At 49.0% G+C, this 23,114-nt stretch overlaps 1 protein-coding gene across 10 annotated transcripts in view; it reads left to right on the plus strand.

Moving 5' to 3' along the window:
- Positions 1–5,170: 5,170 nt before the first annotated feature.
- Positions 5,171–23,114, plus strand: part of LOC149341873 (lysosomal alpha-glucosidase-like) — a 55,653-nt gene continuing 37,709 nt past the window's right edge. For 5 of the 10 annotated variants that reach the window (XR_016282980.1, XM_089544122.1, XM_089544125.1 and 2 more), the window contains exons 1-4: positions 5,171–5,426; positions 17,805–18,191; positions 19,517–19,665; positions 21,441–21,627. Coding sequence is in view for 8 of the 10 variants with exons in the window: in XM_089544122.1 (XP_089400248.1) it covers positions 5,298–5,426; positions 17,805–18,191; positions 19,517–19,665; positions 21,441–21,627 (852 nt within the window). In the remaining 2 variants the exon portion in view is untranslated. Of the gene's footprint in view, positions 5,427–17,804; positions 18,192–19,516; positions 19,683–21,440; positions 21,628–23,114 lie in introns of those variants that run through there. The other 5 variants (XM_089544123.1, XM_089544128.1, XM_089544129.1 and 2 more) reach the window with 4 other exon arrangements.

Below are 23,114 nucleotides of genomic sequence, written 5' to 3' on the forward strand. Positions count from 1 at the left end.
CCGCGCTCTGTCGAAGCCACTCGATCGTGCCGTACGCCGAGAGAAGCGAGGCAGTGAATTCTGTCTGCCATACGCGGGCCCCTAATCGTCCAGAGTATGATCTCGCGTTTGTAGCGGCCCAAGCAGCTGACGGCAGCAGTTTTTAGTCACCGAATGGAACAACTGCAGTACCACCAGGGCAGCGCAGTTTCTCCATGGTTGCTCTCGGTTTGTAGCGTAAAGCTACACTACGCGGGTCAGAGCCGAGTTTCGCGTGAGTGTGCGCCGCCCGTTATGCGCATGCGCGAGAGCCGCGTGACGTCACGAGAGGCGCAGGTACGTCAACTCCTCGCCACATCCGGTGCGCGCTCCTCGCCGCCGCCGCCGCCGCCGCCGCCGGCGTGAGCTTACGACAGTTGCGCCGCGCGTTACGCTACTGCGCATGCGCGAGGAGGGTGCGCCGCGTGTATAATGCGCTCGGCGGAGAAAAGACGGTCGCGCTCGACATAGAAGCAAAGGAGAGTCAAGCCGCTGCCAAACGGCGCAGAAGACTGGAAAATTTGAATTCTTCCGATCCCGAGGTTGTCCAAGCATAACCGTCGCTTTACGCTACGTATATCAAGACATCTAAGCCACTGACAATTTTTTGTATGACTGCTGCAGTGGAGAGCAACTGCTGACGCGCCACTGTTGCTGCAACCTCGGCGCACTCTGAGGCCAGGGTCCGGTCACACGTTCCCTCCTTTGTCCTGCCTGAATGGGTCAGAATTCTAAATCACCACTACAAACAACCGAGCTCATTGTTCTGCATCAGGCATGAGCAGCTTCGTCCTCTCCGGTCATGCCATCTGGTTACGCCACCACAACCATCCTCGCCGCTCAGTCCACGAACTGGCCAGTATAGCAGCTGCGCTGTAAAACTGCTGCGAGTGTAAGGCGTGTTCAATCTCGTCGCCAAGCCCCTCTTGACGGTGCCGAAAAGCCCGTTCCCCGTGAGTCCGAGCGCTGCAGCGTTCTTTCCACAGAGCAGAAACTGTTCAACCCCTAACGCACACAGTCGAACCCAAAATGTGCATGGAACCAGCGTTTACGACGCAAGCTAGGCTACGTGATGCCAGTCGCCGGACGAACCACGGCGGGGCGCCCTGGCCTATCTACTTGGTACTCGGCGAACTTCCACTGTTTTTTTTTTTTCATGAGTGACCAGCACTTTTATACAATAGACAAGCGAATGTGGCTTCTTTCAGAACCACTGAGCGCTCTTCCATAAGCTTAAAAGGCTTTCCGTTTCGCTGGGCGTTCCTTCTTCATATTTGTCCCTGGACGTGGTTTCACTATCGGCGGCTAGGCGCGCCTTCCGAACGGCGTTCTTCTTACTCCGCTTATCAAGGCATTCCATAATGTGGGTTGTGGGGCTAGTTGGTTCATTCTCAGAATTATTTTTTGCGCACACAAAGACGACACAATAAGACAAGGGAGACAGGACGGAGCGCAAATTTTCAACTGTTTTATTCATGAAAAGTATATGTTATTTACACCAAAAAAATGGATAATCATAGACGCCACGTGCAAGCCAAAAACCCAGCAAAAGCACAAAGGAAGGGCACAAGTGACTCACCTCTTATCCAATTTATCTAGAAAGGCAAAATCTTTGTCATACAATGTCATAGATGGTGTACTAACACATGAACTACCGCCTTTCCTAATATGGTAGGCCTCAGCCAGTTCTCGCGCAAGCGTGTCAGTGCTCCTGCACAAGATGCTAGTGCCTTGGAGCCTTTCATCACACATTGTTTTTTTGTCATTTTCATTTCCACACTCATTGACGTGTGCCGGCAGGTGTGAACCGGTACCGTTCCTCAAGACAAATTGTGTTCCCTTAGGCGCTCATTAACGCATCGGCCCGACTACCCAATGTACACCCTCCCACACTTCAATAGAATTTGTACACTACCACTTTTTCATACTTCACAAACTGGTTCACATGTTTGATTTTGCAGTCTGAGTTGTTGCTACTATCCTGCGAAACTAGACGACACAGTGAAGAGAGTTTCCTTAGTGCCGAAAAAACCACGGGTACCATAAGGCTACGCGCTTGAGGTTATGAGCCACTTTATGCTGATAGGGGATGACTATACAGGCTTCACTCTTTTTTGTGGAACTGCGACCACTGACTTGTTCCTTTTACTTCCTCGTTTAATCTTCTTGAGCAGAGATTCGGCAACTGAACTCACTACTATCAGGGGATAGCCTGTCTGTTTTAGCTTCGTGATCTGATCGTGAAAGCTTTCCTGCGCCATGTGACAACAGGACTTTCTTAGGGATGACTCAAGGCACATCAAAGCGATAGCGCGTTTCACCGTTTTCGATTGCTTGGAATCAAAAGGTACCGGTTCACACCTGCCGGCGCACATCAATGAGTGTGGAAAAGAAAATGACAAAAAACAGAAAGCAAAAAAAAACAATGTGTGATGCAAGGCTCCAATAGCATCTTGTGCAGGAGCACTGACACGCTTGCGCGAGAACTGGCTGAGGCCTACCATATTAAGAAAGGCGGTAGTTCATGTGTTAGTACACCATCTGTGACATTGTATGACAAAGATAAATTAGATAAGAGGTGAGTCACCTGTGCCCTTCGTGCTTTTTCCGGGTTTTTGGTCTGCACGTGGCATCTAAGATTATCCATTTTTTTGTATAAAGTTTGCGCTCTGTCCGGTCTCCCTTGTCTTATTGTGTCGTCTTTGTGGGCGCAAAAAAGAATTCAGAGCTTATCAAGGCGTATCGCACGCACTTTCTCCGTCTCCTAGGCTCTCCGGCTCCGCGTTCGTCAATAATAAACAACTCCTCAAAATAACTGCCTCCATACTCTCGGGTAAGCCAGAGACTGCAGAGGAAGCTGCCATAGCACTGACCTGTGTAGGCACAAAAGCGAGGTACATCGTCAGTGACTCCAAAGTCGCCATGCTAAATTTCAGCAGGGGCCGGGTCTCCCCTCTATCAAATACAATTCTAAGCCGTCATGTAATAGACCGGAAAATTACACTAGTCTGGACACCAGCACATGCATCCTTGCCTGGTAATGAGACGCCCCACGAGTTCGCCCGAGGCTTTTCTTTCCGGGCGCACCCGAGCGAGGTGGTCTTTAGAGACAGGGATCGCATGGTGACCTACAGAGAAATTACACAACACTATCGTTTCCAACGAGCTAGACTTCCTCCAGCGGATAGATCCTTGTCCAGACACCAAGCCATCAACTGGCGCCGGTTACAAACTTACACCTTTCCAAACCCGGCCCTCTGGAGTCTTATGTACCCAGGGCAATTTTCAGACAAATGCGCAAACTGCGAACTTAGGGCCACCTTGGACCACATACTATGGGAATGTCCTCATGCTCCCCGGGAGGGAGGAGGTATAAACACAAAAGATCAATGGGAGACCTTGCTACTGAGCTCCGACCGGCGACTCAGTTACAACTCGTCCGACTGGCCGAAGCCGCCGCCGAGAGTCAATACCTTTCGGCCGTCGTCTAGGCGGGTAGCCCTCTGGCTACCCTCTTTCTGTTGGACAATAAAAGTTTTCCTATCCTATCCTATCCTATCCTATCCTATCCTATCCTATCCTATCCTATCCGGCTCCTCTTGGTTTCGTTCCACAGAGCCCTCGAGCTCAGCTCGCTCGACCTCTCCTCCGCTCTCCATCTTTGCCCCGGTGGCTCCGCGGAGCCGCCTACTTATACAGCTGCGACACCTCTCCCCCTTTCCACTCCCTCCCCCACTCGACACGGCGCATGCGCACAGCTATCGCACCTCGGTTTCGCCGGTGCGCCGCGCCGCGGGCAGCAGCAGCTGCTCCGCACCACGTGACCAATCGGCTCAAGGCCATGGCGCCGCCACGGAGCTCAAGGGGTGCCACGCTGAAGGCTCGAAGAGCTGGCGTTGTGTAGCTCTCGCTACAAAAAAAAAAAAGACTCTAGCATGCGCCGAAGTCATCATCATCATTATAAATCAGACTGACTACATCCACTGCAGGACAGCGGCCTCCCTCACTGATCTCGAACTAACCCCGTCATGTGCCGCCTGCGGCCACCCTATCCCTGCAAACTTTCTAATCTGATCCGCCCGCCAGGTACATAGCAGCCCCCTAGCTTCTCTTGCAATCCATTCCGATACCCTAAGGGACCATCGCTTGTACCAGTGTGTGCCGCCGACAAAGTGCGGTGTAACCGTTTGCTGTCTGCGTGCCTGTTATCAACAGGTGCGTTCAGCTTTGATCAGAACGCGCCGTTGTTTATGAATCGTAAGCTCCCCAGCAGCCCCCATCACCTGGCAGATGCCAGCACACGTGAGCGCTCAATGTCACGTATAAAGCTCTACGCGATGAACACGAAGCGGCTCCATATTGGTTTTTTGGCGAGGCATACAGTCATTCATCACGGTTTTTCTACGTTTAAGAGGCGTGACTCACCGCCTGCTCGCGTGGGTCTTCCTTCCTCAGCGCTGCTCCTTGCTTTGTCCAGTCTACCGCGAGTGCGTGCCACGCCACACAGCTTGGTTTGGTTTGGTTTGGTTTATTGGGGTTTAACGTCCCAAAGCGACTCAGGCTATGAGAGACGCCGTAGTGAAGGGCTCCGGAAATTTCGACCACCCGGGGTTCTTTAACGTGCACTGACATCGCACAGTACACGGGCCTCCAGAATTTCTCCTCCAAAGAAATTCAACCGCCGCGGCCGGGATCGAACCCGCGTCTTTCGGGTCAGCAGCCGAACACCATAACCACTGAGCCACCGCGGCGGCCGCCACACAGTTGTCAGTCAGTCAGTCAGTCAGTCAGTCAGTCAGTCAGTCAGTCAGTCAGTCAGTCAGTCAGTCAGTCAGTCAGTCAGTCAGTCACAGTCAGTCAGTCAGTCAGTCAGTCAGTCAGTCAGTCAGTCAGTCAGTCAGTCAGTCAGTCAGTCAGTCAGTCAGTCAGTCAGTCAGTCAGTCAAATGTTCGTCTCTCGTCCTACTACCATGTTCTTTTCCCCGTGTGCCTCACTCTCGCTTCACCGCGATACAGCGGACAGAAAATGGTGCGAGGTTAGACTCTTCCTTTCCTCTCTTTCTCTCACGCGTGACGCAACTGCTGCTGACGCACCTCTCCCCAGCTGGGCCGCCGCCGCACGCTCGCGCGGCGCGCATCCTGCCGCTGCCGTGTCCGCGCGCGAAGGCAGTGTGCGTGCTGCTGGCGCGCCGCTGCGCTGGCTGGCGAGCTGCACACGCTCTCTTCGCCCCAGCGTGCGTCGACGTCGTCGTTTTGCGGCGCCGGCTCTGCGGGTCGCCCATGCGGGCTGCGACGCCCCTGTGCGCGTGCCAATGCAGCCCCTGCTCGTGCTCCTCGTCCAAGTCGACTGAGTACCGCGCCTGGCGACCACGACGGCTGTCCAGGGGACGCGATGATCGCTGCAGCGAGGTGAGTCGTCTTCTTTCGTCTCCGCTCCTACTCGTGCAGCGGAATAGGGTGCATGGGAGCTGTCCAGCGCAACTCCAGAGGGGGAAATTAGTATCGGGTGCGTGGACGGAATTTCCTATACCGTACAACCGGCAAAGTGCTCACCCCTTTTTCATACTGTATGCTTCGAGGCCCCCGTGAACTTTTTTTGATGCGAAAGGATTACTTGGCTATGTTCGTGGTTTCGTGTCCGCAGAAAGTGGACGCAAAACGTGTCGGCAGCCCTTACGTCGTTCGAGGAAGAGTTAGGAGTAAAAGAATGACCGGATGTGATAGAGGATGATAAAATGTCGATGGGCGTCAAATTTGGTTCATATGGAGTAATTAATTAATTAGAGGCGAAAAAGTCCGTTCGACGTCAAAACAGTCGCGGACGTTGAAATTGTGGGAAAATACGCAACCAAACCAGATGAAGGTTTGAAATAAATTAAAAAGTGATTAATTAACGTTAATTAATGAAACAAAAAAGCTTTGGTTGATGTGGAGTAATTAGGGGCGATTAAAAACATGAAAGTCAGTGTAGTGAAGGACGTCAGAACAGTCTTGGACGTCGAAAGAGTATAAAACGAAAAAAAAGGGGTTAAAAAAGAGTAAACCAGGTTAAAAAAAGTGTTAAGTGATGTAAGATTAAAAAAAAATAATCAGTGAAGAGAGGAGACGCGACGAGTGTGGAAGAGGCGTCAATGATTTCGCATTCTCCCAATGCGGGTCGCCGCAGTGATTTCTAGCATTTTTTTTATTTACAACGCTCAAATGCCTTTTTCCAAAATATTTTACGACGGAGCAAGTGAGCCTAATATTTCGAGGTGTTGGCCTATAAGTGCTATCAACAAAACAAAAAAAAAAGGTCCCTGCACTAGCATAAGAAAAATCTCTGCAGATCTCGCGGCCAGTTTCAAGCGAAGTCGTGCGTGTACAGGAACTCCCGGAGGAAGGAGTTTTACTTCCTCCAGGAGCAATGCTCAGTGGTGACGCAGACCCCTGCCTCTCGTTATCAGTGGCCTTGTTCCTCATTGGCGTTGATTGATCGCGCTGCCAGCCGCTAAGACAGTTGTGCGTCCACTTAGAGTGTGCCCTAAATAATAAAAGACAATGTCTAAGTGTCAGCATTACCTGTAAATGCACAAGGTTAAGCCGAGCCAACGTGGGAATTTATAGATTTGGCGTACGTTCAGTGGAACAGCGGCAAACAAGAGGTTCGCATCAATACTGGAGTTTTGACGAAACCTGATAGCGCAAGGAGGAGTGTTCGTGAGATTTATCTGTTCCCTCAACGTGTTTTAGCTGACGCGTTTGTATTTCTGTCATCCAAACAATAGACGCATTTCGATGAACTCGCGCGCGGCGCGGAAGTTGAATAGTATTTGCAGGCTTCTGCGTTCGCTTCTCAGCTTGCGACATAGAGCCATAACATAAAAATAACAGCGCAAACCAGCAAGACACACGGCGAAGAACGGGGACACACAAGCGCAGCGCTTGTGTGTCCCCGTTCTTCGTCGTGTGTCTTGCTGGTTTGCGCTGTTATTTATGTGTTATGGACCACCAACTAGCCCGAACTCTTACCCTACTGAACATAGAGCCAGCTTTTATCGCGTTGTACTGCGGTTCTTTCGCGGTTGCAGATGAGGCGCTTCACTATACTACAAAAAATGAGGAAAAATTTATCGTAGATGCCCCGCGTAGCAATGCTATTAGTGCGTTCATACCGTGCATTGTTTCGAATGACAGGAGTCTTACCACGTCGCGTCAACAAGAGACGCTTAGAGAGTAGATCCCTCTCATGACGTTTTTCGTTGTCTTGGGGGAGGGACCACGCGGCCGTCAGGCTTTATTTCAGCTTGATGATTCTTTGATCGAGGGTTGGCACGTCATCGAAGTAAGCTAAAAGGAAAAGCTTGCTGCGTCTTAAGCGAGTGAAAAGCCGCAATTTCGAATCGTTTCAGTCGGAAGCGCCCAGCGCGATTATCCCGGCTCTCATGGCGGACCCATTGAAATCTTCAAGCTGGCTTTCCCGCACAAGAGTTGTGCCTGCGCAGCGGTGTCCTACCTCGTGCTTGATGCCGCGGAAGGATGGATTACACGAAGTAATGAGCTGTCACTCTATGCTCCTTTAGGGGCACAGCGAAGGAGTGCGAGTTTTGAGGGAAAAACCACCTATCGCATTTTAAAGGGTCGCGTCGACTTGCAGAAACGAAACAGTGAACCCTTAGCTTCTCGTGGATGGTGAGACTGCGCTCAGTAGACGCACATTCTCGGTTCAGTGCATGTAAATGGATAGTGGGCAGCCACAGCTTACTCCACACACTTAAAAAGATATATAAAATGTCTGTTTCCTAAAAAGGAAACGAAAGAAAGAGACGTGTAATTGTGCATAACCGGGCATAACATCGTTGGAGGTTCCAACGAGGTACTGTTTCCACGTGGTTCGGCTTGGGGCTTGGGAGGTGCATCTGCGGTCTGGGTGCGCAAGCCCCCGCACACCCATGCCCGCGTCTGCAAACGCACTGTACGTGCTCGCACAGGCTGTCGCCCGCATGCTGCGCCGCTCGCTTCGCGCAGCTGTCAGGCCCGCCGTGTGCTGGCTCTCCCTCGTTCAACTTTGACGGAGTGGAGCTGCTGCACATGCCTCATTGTGGCTGTTCTGCCGTGACCGCGGTTTTGTGCCTGCCTCGGTTCACTTCCTGAGCTTTCGGCGACGACTGCATGCGTCATCCTGCTGATCTGCTGGAGCAACCGCGTAGCAACGCTGGAACGAAGAGATGACGCCAATAGTCAGTGCCGGAAGTTGGGGATTTATTGCTCTCGCGTTGCACTATATACTTCATTCTGTGAGGGGGAAGCCGTCACAGATCAAGCGCCATTGCACTTCGAGTGCTTGATAGGACTGCGGCAATGTGCAAGTCATGCGTCTAAGGGCCCTTCAACTATGTTCTCGTTCTTTTTCGCTGCAGCGTTGTTCCGTGTGGTAGTAACATCGCTGCGACACCAGGCGCAGTAACTCATGAGCGGGTGGGGTCGTGTTGCTGAATAAGTTTGGTTTAGTTTGATTTGGTTTAGGGGGTTCAACATCCCAAAGCGACTCAGGCTATATGAGACGCCGTAGTGAAGTAGTGGGTGGGGTAGTATTGCTGAGTAAGTCTCCGAAGTTGCGAAACACATGCGTATGCACCTCCTGCTTAATTAAGAAGTACCACTGATTAGCCCATGGAGAAAGAGCAAGTTTTAATAACGAAGAAGATTAACAAGGCAGGACAGCGTGCGAGTTAAAAAAAAAAGAGATCACTGCGGCGACCCGCATTGGGAGAATGGGAAAGCATTGACGCCTCCTCGCCACTCGTCGCCTCTCTTTATCATTTGGTATTTGCTTATTAATTAATTTAAGTACTGAATTGGCGTAATTATCTTATGCCTTAATTAAAGATAAATTTATTTAGTCTGATTATACCTTCTTTTATCTCAATCAACAATTTTGGTTTTTCAAATTTGGCGCCGTGGTTGCTTTTCCGTCCACTTACTATATCCCGGTCCAGCCTATACAATGGTTTTTGCTGATAATTAATTGACTAATTAATCTATGTCAATGAAACCTTTTGTTCGATTAATTATCACTCATCAAATACATTTGAATTCATTTCAAACTTTATTTTCATTTATCCCACTATTTTGTCGTCCACGGCTATTTTCCCATCCACTCACTTTATCGACGTTCGCGCTATTTCGACGTCTTTTTGTCATTTTTGGCTATAATTAATTAACTAATCGTCTTATGGGCATATTTTTTTTGCGCAGAATTCTCAGATCATCCTCTTTCGACCACAACCCCTCGTTTGATGCTCTCTCCTGAGAACGTCACAACTGCTGCGGACACATTTTGCGGACACGTTTTGGTGACACGACCGCGCCGACATAGCCTGGAAATGCTTTCGCATTAATAATTTCTTTTACAAAAAGAAAACAGTACAATTTTAATGTCGAGCATGCATGAGCCAGGTTTTTCAGTCAATAGCGCCGACTTGCCTGGCAGCAAGCTGATGACTGGATGACCGACAAAATGAGGAAACCGCTTGCTGCCTGGAATTGGCTTCCTAATTGCTCTGTAGCTCACCCGTGTGCTTCAGCTTCTTAAGCCTCTTTCACTTTTTCTGCAGGAGTCAGAACGAGGGCTCTGTAAGCGCAAGTGCGCCCCTATAGTGACTCAAAGCACGGGTTCGGCTAACGAAGTCAAGGACGAACTGGGTCGCTCAGTGCAAGTAGCGTTCCCACTGAGGCCCTTTCTCGGGTCGCGTGCCTTTCGTCAGGCAACGGCTGAGCAGCGGCAATCGCTCACGCGTCGTGCAAGCGACTAAAGGCGGACTGCGCCTGCCGCTGTTTCTGATGACAACGGGGTGTGGTTGCAAACCCCGATAAGCATATAACTATCCGCTGGCTAGTGATTTACTTACCTATGTACTCCCTGCTTAAGTTTACTTGTTCCAAGGTTCGAGGGTGCAGGACGTGGAAAACACTATGGTAGCTATTATTTACGAAAAACAGGCAAACATTACCAACTGTGATGGAGTGAAGAGTGTAACTATGCATCAGATGGTCGTGAAGCATTCCTGTGAAAAAAAAAAATAGAGTAGGGTAAAGGGAACGAGCAAAACTCTTGCTTGGGCTAGTTGGTTTATGCTTGGAAGATGTAACGAAAATGGCGCGACGAAGGAGGACAGAAGTAGAACACAAACGACAGGATCAGCGCCACTCGATACTGGCAGGTTGAGAGGGCAATCGAGCTGACACACGTACAAAACAGTGGGATCGGTACGTGTCCAATGTAGAAGAAATATGCTCAACTAAAACTCTTGCTTGGGCTAGTTGGCTTAAAGGAGTAAGATTGCTTGACAGATAACTTGGCCTTAATTCTACTTGTAACGCGTCTGAGCGGTTGCTGTGCCGGTTGTGAGGACATGGTGAATGCTTGCTTTGAAGAGAAAAAGAGGTATAGGTAAACGAATGACAAATTAAAACACTCTTGGTAGGATAACGATGATACCAATATATATGCGGCTAGCCTTTAGTCATGATTTGCTTCGCTGAGAAAATTTTGCGAGAGATTGCCCTGCGACCAACCTCGGGTCGCCCTAAAGCTGATCTACAGAGTATAAACGTCACTTGTAAACTTTATTTTTTTCTGAGTAGCGGAGCCGAAACGTCTTTTTCCCAGACTTACCTACACAGATTATATATGAATGGGCTCAGTTTTGAATTCACCAATCAACCATTTGAATAAAACAAGAAGTAATGTCTGTCCGCGTGTTTGTTACGTGAAGAACATGTGCGGGAAGGTGCTACTTAACACAGCGCGCAGTTAGCTGTCCCACTAGGTTTTGTTTTATATGCCTCTGCTTCGTACGTGTTGCGCCGTAACACTGAAGAACAAACGCCGCTACTCATCACGCCTAGCTGTTCCGAGATTCTACCTTGGTATACTCAGCCTTCAGCATAATTTAGACCTTCTGGTCAATATGCTATCGCTGTTGTGTCTGGCGATCGATCGGTGGCGCATACCGCAAAAATCTGTGCTTGAATTTAGTGTTCTATCCCTAAAACCAGGTGCGCTACAAATACTTCAGAGAATGGTTTGCAGATTGGCTCTAGGTGTTCATGGAAAGAAAACAAACGAAGTCGTAAAGGAATATGTCTAGGTCGTCTTTTGAAGCACGAAGAGCACATAGCTATGTACCTTTTGAGGGGAGACTAAAACGGACTAGCGGAGGTGAGCAGCCAGTCTTCAGGTAGAGTGAAAAGTTTAGGGGAACAACGCGATGACATTAATGGCTCTCTGCAGCGGTATCTCTTTTCTTTGCCACTGCCACTGTTCTTTGTTCACTTTCGCACATTTATCACAATTACCACAGCACAGTTTCCGCATTGTCTTTGAACTCCTCCACACTGCTGAATCCTGGCAGACGCAACGCTCTGTGGTGTAACGCGCAGCGACAAAACAGACCCCTACTCCGTATTGACCTCACATGTGACTTTTGCATGCTACCCAATATAGATGTGTGTGACTGTAATTGCCTGCACTGAATACGATTGGACGTCTGTTACACTATATATTTCCTTCATAAAATTGGTACGTCAGGCAGCCGTCTGTGCCCGACATGTGGTGTTCGCGAAGATCTTGAACACTTGGCCTGCTGCTGCAAGAGTTTTAATACACGCCACAAGGCATTGCTAACTTCTGAGTACTTTGAAACTCTGCCAGGACGGAGCCCTGCGCCTGTACATGTCCTTCGACCCTGGTACGATGCGGCATCGGTTGCGCGTGGGACAAAAACCCTACTAGCTTGTCTAAGGGGCACGGGTTTGAAGATCCTCTGTGTTTGTGAGTGCGCGTCTGTTGTGTATGCTTGATTTACGTTCCACCTTTTCTCTCTTCTTCACCCTCTCCCTTCACAACCTCATCTGGAGTATAGCATGTCAGGTGAACTACTGAGTACACCTCTCCTGTGGCCATTAAAATGTCCTCTTCTCTTTCTTAACGTGCCTACACCGCCTAGTCGGTAGCATGAATGGTCGGCGACCCAAGGGTCGTGGGTTCGAATCACGACTAAAATTTATGAGAATTTTTCTTTAGGCGAAGTCAACTATACTTTATAAAGTTTGGTCGTTTGAGACAAGCGCCGGCCTTTAACTCGCATTACAAGTCCTGTTTTCAATTATTTTCAATCATGACATCCACGCATGACGACGCACAGGACGTAGGTTTCTCGACGCAACAACTCCGCCGGGCCGACGCATTGTTTTCCGCTGAACGGGAGTCTTGACGCTGTCACGTTAAACGCGATAAGTGCCTTGCGACAGGCTGCACAAACAAGAACAGGGGAAAAGGAGCCACCACGAATGTCAAAAAGACAGTTTGCGAAACCGAGACTCAAAACTGGAGACGGAAAAAAAAAGGAAACAAGAGAATTATTCCTAGAGTACAAAGCCGGAAGGAAAAGCTTCACGGTAATTGAAAGGGCAGTGCCCTCCTTTCTGAGGCTAGACCAGGCTTTCGAAAGAGGCAAAAAATATAAGTAAGCATCAGCAGGGAAACGATATTTGTATAGCAGTGAAGAAAACATTAAACATGCTCTGACAGACTGTACATCGACATATCAAGAAAGACATTCCTGAAGCTTCGGGTTTTAGGGCAGCGAAAGCGCAAGCAGAATAGAAAAAGTGCACGAACCGTCACAGAAACTACAATAATATAGCATAGAACATGGGAAGGAAATAGCTTAGAAAGGCAGAAAACCATGGTATGGTATGGTATGGATGTCATGCTTAACGTATCTAAGCTACACATGGGCTAAGAAGGGCACCTTAGTGAAGGGTTCTGGACGCATTTCGACCACCCGGGGGTCTTTAACGTACACTGATGTCGCGCAGAACACCGGGGTTATGATATTTCGCTTCCATCGGAATGTGGCCGCAGATCCCGCGACCTTTCGGTCAGACGCGGAACGCCATAGCCACCACGGCGAGTAACCGTGAATTGAAGAATACAGCTGCAGTTATTTTCAACGCTGAGGCCCTTCTGTGACCTATAGCCCTGTAAATGAGGAATGGTGGGGCCATAAGTACATGCAGCCTCGGTCGAATGTCTTCAGGTCCCGCGGTTTGTTTTTGTGCTGGACAGTGCAGCCCCATTGGTGCGCTTTAAGAGCGGCAAGGGGTCTTGCGAGATGAGGACGAGGGTCCTACTCACGATACAGAGCTTTAGAGCTTCAGGGGTTCCACCAGTGCAATGCTTCCAGAAACGAAATCGTGCAGCCTGATGACTTGTTGTCAAAGTTGCACGTATCGCGACTGAAGAGCACGTGCAAATACCGGAAAGAGCCGAGGAAAGCAAAGGCCTCCTCGCGGATTACTTGGCAATGAACCGCCAATCACGGGTTCGATCGCTGTTCATGACGTGCTCTTTTTTATTTGGCTCTCAGTGATGCATAGTTTGGTCTCAATTGTACACTGTGCACATAAAAGAGCACAATTTGTTCACGAAATTCAAGAGCGCCCTCGTAAGGTGCGATTCCAGTTCACGTTAAAGAACAGCAGGGAATCAAAATCAAGTAGCCAGAATTAATCCAGGAACCTCCGCACTTGGAGACGTAAAGCACCACGTATCGTAACAAGCGGCCTCGGCGCGAAGGAACATCGGAAGGCGTCATCCAAGTCATAGGCAGGATTTAGGCGCTGTTTAAAAAATGCCGATCTAAGCGCCTTTTTTTTTTTCGTTTGGTTTAAAAAAGAGAAGAGAATCGAGCTCTCATTATGCAGGCCAATGGCGCGAAGCTTTATCCCCCTTCAAAGTTGTAACGAATGCACGTAGATAAACGCACGTGCGCGCGTTCTGGAAAGTGTGTCAGTCAGCCTTTGCGCGCTCGGCGAAGGCTTCGCGGGGAGGACGCTCACGACCGCTCCTAATCGCGGATGGAGGGCCGGAGCGCGAAAACGACGACCTCCCGCCACCGCAGCCACACCCACGCGAGTGGACGCGGGATATACCGCCGGCTTCCCTAGCGTGGTAGCATTAAGCGGTTTGGAAAACCAGGCGCAGTCTCGGGTCACAGGAACGCACGCATGTTGCCACACGAGGTGGCGAGGTCGCCAAAAGTGCGCGCTCCCGATAGTGACGCCCGATAGCCAGCCCATTCTAAGCTGGTGAAGGGAAGCATCATCAAGTACGGTCTCACAACTGTGCTAAAAAAAAATCATGGTAGCACACGCTTCAAGAATGCTTGGCATCACAGATTAAACGACTGTCTCATTTCGGGTACCCTGAGCCGCTAGTGGTGTGTGTGGCTGAAGGAATACTAAAAAAAAAAAAAAATAAAAAAAGTGCGGCAGTCTGACAAGAAGTATGATACAAGAGGACCGCATGATCGCAGAACATCTGCAATCCGTTACATTCACCGGACCTCCCACAACCTAAAGAAGGTATGCAAACGAGTTGGCGTTGAAATGGTGTTTTCGGCGCCTCTCAAACTGTCGATGCTTTACATAATGAGAAACCCGTGCGCCAACCAAGAGAAAAAAGCATGCAAAAATGACCACCAGAAATGTTTTCAGATTACCGACCGTCACAATGACCAGCGGGTTAGAGAAATTATCGAGGCAATAATTATTGAACGTGCGGGATACAGGTGTGTGAGCGTAGCATCACTCACACTGTCAAGAAAAGCGCTTTCGGCTGGTTAGCAATCAGCAGAGAGCTGAGCACTTGCACGTGTGCGTCACTCATTCAGATTGTTCGTTTCTATTTCTTGCTGGGGCTTCCTGTATGTGTAGATATACGTGGCAGCACCGAGAAATAAATAGCTGGAAGTCAGCGCTCGTGTCGTCGTGTTTCTTCCTTGTCCCGTCCTGGTTTCGCGCACTTCACCGTGGACGAAGTCCAACAGCGGCGTTTCTCGTTACTCCCGCAACACGAGTGTCGTATCTGACAAACAGAGCGCGAAAGCAGCGACGAAAACTCGTAGGCGTAGGAGATATCATCGATGCAGGAATATTGATAACACAGAGGTTATGTGGGTGAGCTGATGGCCGGGCTTTTGAGGTGGAACCGCGCAGCAGCACACGCAGCAGACGACTCTTACTCAACGGCGTGGAAAAAAAAGGAGCGGATAAGAAGACAATGCTAGATGCAATTGCTGCCCGCATTACTAAGTAACACAAATACAAAGATGAGATTCTCGTGGCGACGGTAAGTTTTTAATAAGCTTGCCTTGAATATTTGGGCACCCGTTGTTGGTCGTATAAAATCACAGAAAAATAAGCTAACGATAAAATGATAGGCAATGGTTTGAAGCTCTCGAAGCTTATTTGTCAGAAAACAACCATTATTCTCACCCAACCTGTAGAAGTACTCGATTGAGGGTCGTAGGCAGCCATGGACGAGCGCGCAGTGACACCATTTCCAAATGTCGCTAAAACAGATCTGTATAACGACTCGATCGCGAGCGACAACTGTGGCAAGAGACGCGCAACTGCAACATGTTGCAGCGATCGTGTCATGGCTAAAGGATTTTTTTTTTTTGCATTTTTGGTCCAAGGCATGGATTCCACAATTTATTTTCTCGGGCGGCACACCTCTTGAGTAGATATGCAGGAAAGCGCTAAACAGCTCTGGCGACAGCCTTCTTCTAGAAACGACTTTCAGCACGTGCAGTCTCCGACGTGGCGATGCGATTTCGAAACCAAGGCTTGCGCACTTCCTACGTGCGCCTTTCGAATGTAAAGCACGCAGGTAGCTGCTGTATTCGTTAACGAAGCAATGTTTGCCACTGGCTGTTTTTCGCTGCCAGCTTTATCTATATTCATTTAAGGAGGCACTTTCTGCCACCTTCCTTCGCGCTGCGAGTTTAATCTGAGAACTCATGATTACGCCATGACCATTATCGCGAAGGTCGTTGCAGAGGTATAAAAAATAAATCAGCAAACAATTACGACCAACTGCGATTGAATTCTGATTGATTCTGGTTTTAAACAGACGCAGCATTCCATAGCTAAACTCTCCTGAAAAGCCTCAGTGCCCTGGTAAATGGCGTTTTGTACGCATGCCCTTCGAGATGTTGCTTTGGGACTTCTCTAAAAGCTCAAGTAAGTTTGTCTCAGCTTTGGCTTGTGGAATTCAAGGCTACGAAATTTTTCGACTTTTTCATCAACACTGCGTGGCTGCCATGCTGAAAAAAGTTCTATGATGCAATAAACTCATACAGTTTGTCATACAAATATCATAGACTTATCATACAAATCATAGAAAATTCTGTTACAAATGTCATACATTTCTGTAAAATCGTACAGTCGTCATAGAGATGTCATAAAATATCATACAAATTGTATGCTATATTATACAAATTGAATGATATTCTATGATGAAGCCTCTATGAGGTTATTGCATCATATAACTTTTTTTCAGCAGGGTGGGCTGTATTAATTAATTTCGGGATTTGTAGCTATGCCGTGTCACATATGCCAGTGGTCAGTGGCCACGCCTGCAGTCTGCTGGACATTTTCACCTGTGCCTCCGCAATTAACACAGCTGATTAACCTCACAAATAATCATTAACGCGAAAGCGTTAATGATGAAATCGTTGAGCGTTCCCCAGAAAATCCGGCGCCGGCGTTGTCGGCGTTGCGAGAAAAAAACAACAACAACCAGGGCTCTGAGAGCAACCTAGGAAGCAGTTGGGCCACCTACGTCAAGTGACCTTGCGTCGTCATCACAACCTGCCCACCGGGTAGCGAGCAAACTGCCCACCGTGGCAGGTGGCAGCTAATGATTGTTAGCTCGAGAAGAGCAACCTTGGGCACACAAGGCCCGCCGCTGGGAACACCTGCCATCGCAGGGAAGTGGCGCCAGGAGGGGTACGAGGACTACGAGGGGCCTATGGGCGCAAAGTAGAGAATGACCTTCTGCGTATATGAGAATTAACACAATACGATATCGTGTCCCCTGCAATTTTTCTTTTTTCTCCTTGAGCGCTTGAGACTAACCGTTGTGAGACCCAAGGACGCAGCTCTGCGAGTTAAATGTTGTTGTACATTCCTGTAGATGCTGCTGTCGCTGTTCTGCGCGCTTCCTGTACTTTAGGGCATTTTGAATCCGCTGTAGGCTTTTTGTATATCTTGTCTATGCTCTCTGGTTAGTGGTTGGTGGTTTATTGTAATATACTCTCATCTCACATTGTGTCGCATCCCGTAATCTTTCGCCTTTGGAACTTGAGCAGGAAGGATCAAACTTGCCTCAACAGCATCGCCGTTTTATTCTAGTTAATTAGTGTTAAGAAAGTGACGGACATGAAATTATGATTGTAAACGTAGTGCTGCCTGAGCGTTGCTGTCCGCGAAGACACTTTAGACGCACCTAGAGACCGCACTGATCACCTTCACGTGAACAATCCAATGCGCGTGTATGCTCGAGTGTGACTTTTGTGTGAGCGTGTATCAGCGTGTTGTACGATCCATCCCCATCTAGAGTATGCTGCCAAGTGCAGTCTGCTTCAAAAGTTGGAGTCCACTGCTACCGTGATTGAAGTGTGAGCGCTGCCGAGAGGCAGGTCTGGACCAGAAGGCTTGTCCCTCTTGCTAGCAGACCCTTCTTGATAGTGAGGTCTCGTGAGAGTGAAAAGAAACATGTCTCCCTGCCCAGCGTAGCGGTGAGGGCCACCGATAACAGCGCCCCGTTCCTGCCATGGTCTCGGTGGACTCTAAACTTCTGACGAAGACTGTTCATTATCAGGCAGACGTCTGCTGCCTCTACGAAAGACTGCTCGCTCCTCTTTTGTCTGTAAGCATGGGACGCGTTCGCAGGACGAGGATGAGGCTTCGTCTTCGAGCGCCGAGGACGGGACCAGCGCGGAGTCGGCCCTCGCCGGCGGAGGGGCCACGACGCTGAAGCAGCAGCATCGGAAACGCTGCTGCGATGACGACTTCTCGGCGCTGTCAACGCGACTGCGCTGCCTGCTGGCCGTGGTCATCGTGCTGTTCGTGCTCACGGCCATCTTCGTGCCGCTCTACTACTTCGTCTTCAGGCAGCACCTGGGCCCGCTGTGGCGAGCCCTGTTCGCGGCACACTCTGCCTCTGCCGCGTCGGAGACCACGTCGGGCGGCATTTCTACGCTGGACGACACGCCGTTTCAGACACCGGCGTGGAAGCCACAGTGCCCCGATGTGAGTTCTCGGCGCACGTCGGCCATGGTGAATCGATTGCTATTTTTTAACGTGTTGTGTATACCTCCACCGAAATGCGGCCGCTGTAGTCGGGATTCGATCCCGCAACCGGCGCTCAGCAGGAGAGGCCGTTCTCATGGCTGGTCCATATACCTTGAGCACGAGGACAGTGTGCGAACAAACCGCGTTGTCTTGTTAGAGAAAGTAAGAAAAATATCTGAAAGCGAAGCCGGTGTAGTAACGAGGAAAACAGCGAGTAAGGGATAGCTGAGGAAAAAAAGAGGTGAACCTTAGAGTCCAACAAAATATCATATAAAAATATGGCTGCTTCATGTGACTCTTTCCTGGGAAATAGCATATGGCAGATCGTCCTGGCAACAGAATATATTATGGCGCGTGCGCTGTGTTGCTGACCGTTAGTACTCTGTCCACTCATCTGCTCACCCTTAGGTGACGCCCTCGCCGTGGTGGCTCAGTGGTTATGGCGCTCGGCTGGTGACCCGAAAGACGCGGGTTCGATCCCGGCCGCGACGGCTGAATTTCGATGGCGGCGAAATTCTAGAGGCCCGTGTACTGTGCGATGTCAGTGCACGTTAAAGATCCCCAGGTGGTCGAAATTTCCGGAGCCCTTCACTACGGCGTCCCTCGTAGCCTGAGTTGCTTTGGGACGTTAAACCCCAATAAACCAATACACCAAACCTTAGGTGACGCACCAGCGCATACACTAGGCACCGAGGGCGGCCGGGCAACGACTGCAACGTTTTGTTTTCGCAAAGGACGGCATCAGCCGTAGCCTTTCTGGATTGGGAGGTCAAATAGCTCTGATAATTAAGGCCTGTAAAGAGCTCAAGTTTATCGGTCGTTCGCTTTTGTCCCGATTGTGAAGTGCCAACTGCTTGTCGACTGCTCTCTCGCCGTGCGATGTCGTGGATTAAGCACTCCGTATCCTGTTACAATCTATTCCTCCGTAATGACCGGCTGGAAATAGCAGAATCACTAGCCTGCGAGTTCGTACAAATGCGTAACGGAAAAAACTGCTCACAACGCAACTGGACACACAGTCAGGAGGTTGTTCTTCTGTTCCTATGTGTGAGCTCCATTGCGCGCAGTTTTTTCGCTACGGCTGGAAATACTTCCCCGTTTGGGTGGTAATACAGCATAGCGAACATGCTCTGAAACTAACTACTCAGGGCACCGTATGGGCAGCATTTTGGCGCATAGAAGCTTTATTGCGTTAAGCAGAGCATGCGCACCTCGGGGCTAAGTAAAATGCAGTTTCGAAATTAATACTTGAGCGGTGACACTGGATGATCGGCGCATCTAGACAAATGTCAACGTTGCGTTGTCCGCAGGCCCCGGTGCTCGAGTACAACCGGTTCGACTGCTACCCGGAGAACCGTGACGTGGACGTGCGCACCTGCGAGGAGCGGGGATGCTGTTGGGCCGTCACCAACGTCGGCAACGCCGTCGACAACGGCCCCGCTGCCAGGGAACACTACAGGTCCGCTTAAACGAAAGGTGGATCGCCGTTAGAGCACGGAACGTCGTTGGAACACTAACAGTGCATCGGGAGCTTTCTTACGAAAAATAGCTGCAGTATATTGTTTGTTTCACTGGACGAAATATGCAGCGATTATACCTTTAGCGGCGTGATGTGTGGTGCAGTCACTTCGAAGTGTGTACCTTACGGATACATTAATCGTATAACGGGCCTGTTCTTGCATTCAGTTCAATTGAGTTCATTTATTTCGTTAATCAATTAAATTAATTTGTATTGACTGAAGCGTATTTAATTCAGTTGATTGCATTCAAAGTGTTTTCAATTAAGTTCTTTAATTCCTCTTCCATTTGGGTTGGTTCGAATCCCATCCGGTGCGTCAGGAGAGTTGTTTCTATTGGGCAGAACTCGATCGATTATTTCAGGTTTGGAGACCGCTCGTTTCAGCGCGAACTTTGCCCGCGATGTCGGGACCATGCTCGACACAGGCTGCCGAGAATGGGAGCTAAAAGCATTTTGTGTTTGACAGATCGCACGCGATATTCGGTTTCAATGCATATGAACCAACTCTGAGGCTCCTGAACGAAGCCGGATACGCTGTAGTAGTGGCACCATAACCTGAGAGTTGCGTTGGGCTGCAAAGTCTATCTGATGAAGCTTTCATTTAAATTTTCCCCCATGATACTTCTCTAATGGTTCTGCTTTCTTGGAGCTCTGACCCAAGGCGTAAGGGGGGTGCACTGCCTATTATTCATCATGAGACGTTTCACATGCACTTGTGTGGAGCAATATACAAGGTGTTTCACCTAAGATTTTACACATTTTTTTTAAAAACAGGCTTTTTGATTTACGAGAGCACCTTTTTCGGCATAGCATTGTCGTCTGTGTGGCACATCAAAATTCAGCTAAGACGCGCTAACTAGCAGTTTGCTTAACTAATATTGAATAGTTAATTTTAACTATAACTCTTAGGTTCGTTAAATAATTAGAGGCGTGTAGCCGACCGTAAATAACATACATATAAGTTCCCAGAATTAGAAAACGCGGTTACCCGCTGTGCCGTGGCCCGACAAATTTTGGCTATTTCGACAAGTTACGTGCACTGGAGAGGTTGCCTTATCTTCAAGCTTCTCGAAAGCGCATGTAATTTGGAGCGGTGTAGCCAGAATTTGTTCGGCCACAGCGCCGATAACCGCGTTTTAGAATATTTAAAAACTGATATGAATATTACTTACAGTAGGCTACATGCCTCTCAGTAATTAGATAGCCTAACGTTACTAGTTAAAAAGTTACCTATTCAGCATTAGTTCACCAATCTGCTAGCTAGCACGCCTTAGCTGTATTTTGATGAATTACACCGCTGAAAATGCTATAGCGAAAAAAGCGTTGTTCTAGCACAAAAAGCCTACTTTTAAAAATTCTTTAAAGTCTTAGGTGAAACACCCTGTATACAGCGGGCATGCTCGCCGATAAGGAAACGCTTCGATAATTTTTCATCTGCCCTTTTCTTTATGCCACACGCATTTCATTGCATGCTGACGCATTTTTGTTTTTCACTGTATTCGCAACTGAGCTTTTGTGGGCGCGCTTTGTCTGCGTTGGTTGAAACACCCCAGTGGGAACTGACAACGTAGTTAGTTAGCCTCGATGACCATGGCGGTCAGGCATGATGAATAGACTGAGAAGCTATACGTCAATAACGCCTGCCCGGTGCGAATCCTTTGGGTCATCGGCCCAAATTCATTTGTTGCATAGGGTGTATCTTTCGTTCGTCGCAGAGACCCAGTGCCCAAGTGCATACTGCCGCTCAACTCGGGCTACCGGATATCGGGGCCCGAGGAGCCCCTGTTTGCGGGATACGAGCTCCCGCTGCAGCGAATTCCCTCTCCCTCCCGGTACGGTGACGACATCGCGCACCTCAAGGTGCGCGTCCAGATGCAGACGCCCTATCGCCTCAGGGTCAAGGTACGTGCACCTTACATCTTTCAGCACACTTCGATGTCTGAACACTCCATTGCGACATTCTTGTGGTTTCAAGTGCACAGCACCTCACTTAGCGACTTACTCCCTGTGAACGAAATCACGATGATGCCCAGGAATCTGTAAAGCCGCCAGGATAACTTTACACGCTGCGAACACCTTGCGCTTCGCACTCCCGGTGGTTTCGCTTGTAGCGATTGAAGATTTAAACGTATATTTTGGCTTAGTGGCCATCTACAAATTCTGACCCGTACAGAATAGGCGAAACCCGTCGTCACTATAGCGCAGCGCCAGAACAGCTGCCTATGGCTGCAAAGTTCGCTTGTTCGAGCATCCCAGATTTTCGGCTATATGATTTGTTTTTATGCCATCACATTTTTAAGAATTTCTTGTGTTCTTCAGCAAAAATTTACTACACACATCTCCTTCGTGGGACTGCCAGTGTTGATTAGTTATTGGGTTAGCTCTAACATGCACAGTCGACATGAGGGAAGAGCACACGCTGAACCCACTACAATCTGCGCTGGTTAATGTCCTGTGTATACATTCATATAATTTCAAGTGACTGCGGGCTATGCGAACTGGGACAACCTGCTGTTCGTTCGGTTTTGAATAATCAGCCATGCTGGTCATATGCAGGGTCCGGGTTCCCTTGCTATAGCTATGGCATAAACTCCGCTTGTTTGGGCGTGCAGACTGCTGCGCAGAGCTCCATAATGGAGCACTTACGTTTTTAACAAAGCCGTAAATCTGTCTAAGGAAAAACAACCCTTGTCCTCGCCTTTGGAGGCCTTATGTTCTTTGGAAAGCCGCAAGGGATCCACTATACGAGTAAGAAGAACTTCGTTAGTTCTGGCAAAGACATGCATAGCATGCTGTTTTACCATCTGCATTTTTCGAGGTCAGTTTGATAACGTTTTAATTTTTCTGTTGAGATCACAAGTACACGTATAAAATATTTAATGCGAAAGCAGTGTATGCGACAAAAAGAGTACGGATGCAGAGGATCTAAAGGTTTTTAAATGTACTGCAGCGGCGGCCTAGTCGTTTGAGCATCCGCCTCGTATGCGGGAGGTGCGGGGTTCGATCTCCAGTGCCGCCAGGTACCCACCGGTGATACAACGGGTACAAGCTTTCCCCTGGTCCGGTGGTGCTCGGCTTATTTAGGGTCAAATGTTTGGGGAATGGGTGTTTGACTCCACCTTGAGTTGAATAAAAAAATACCTTGTGCCATGGCGCTGTTTGGCCACAGGTGCCCTTGTGACATAAAATTCATCATCATCATAAAGGTTTTAAAACTTTCGCATTGAAATGAAGTTTTTCACTTGACCACTGGCAATTAGTTTCGGATTTTCATTTCTTCAGCCTCCCGGGTCGTGTGTCCATCAACCATAATTGCGGTATTTCATTTCAAATCCGGTGTTTGGTTGTTCACATGTAATGTTTCTCATTCCCTACGAGCATGTTACGCA

Source organism: Amblyomma mixtum, chromosome 5, assembly GCF_055824585.1.
Source record: "Amblyomma mixtum isolate Tamu chromosome 5, ASM5582458v1, whole genome shotgun sequence".
Lineage (NCBI taxonomy): Eukaryota > Metazoa > Arthropoda > Arachnida > Ixodida > Ixodidae > Amblyomma > Amblyomma mixtum.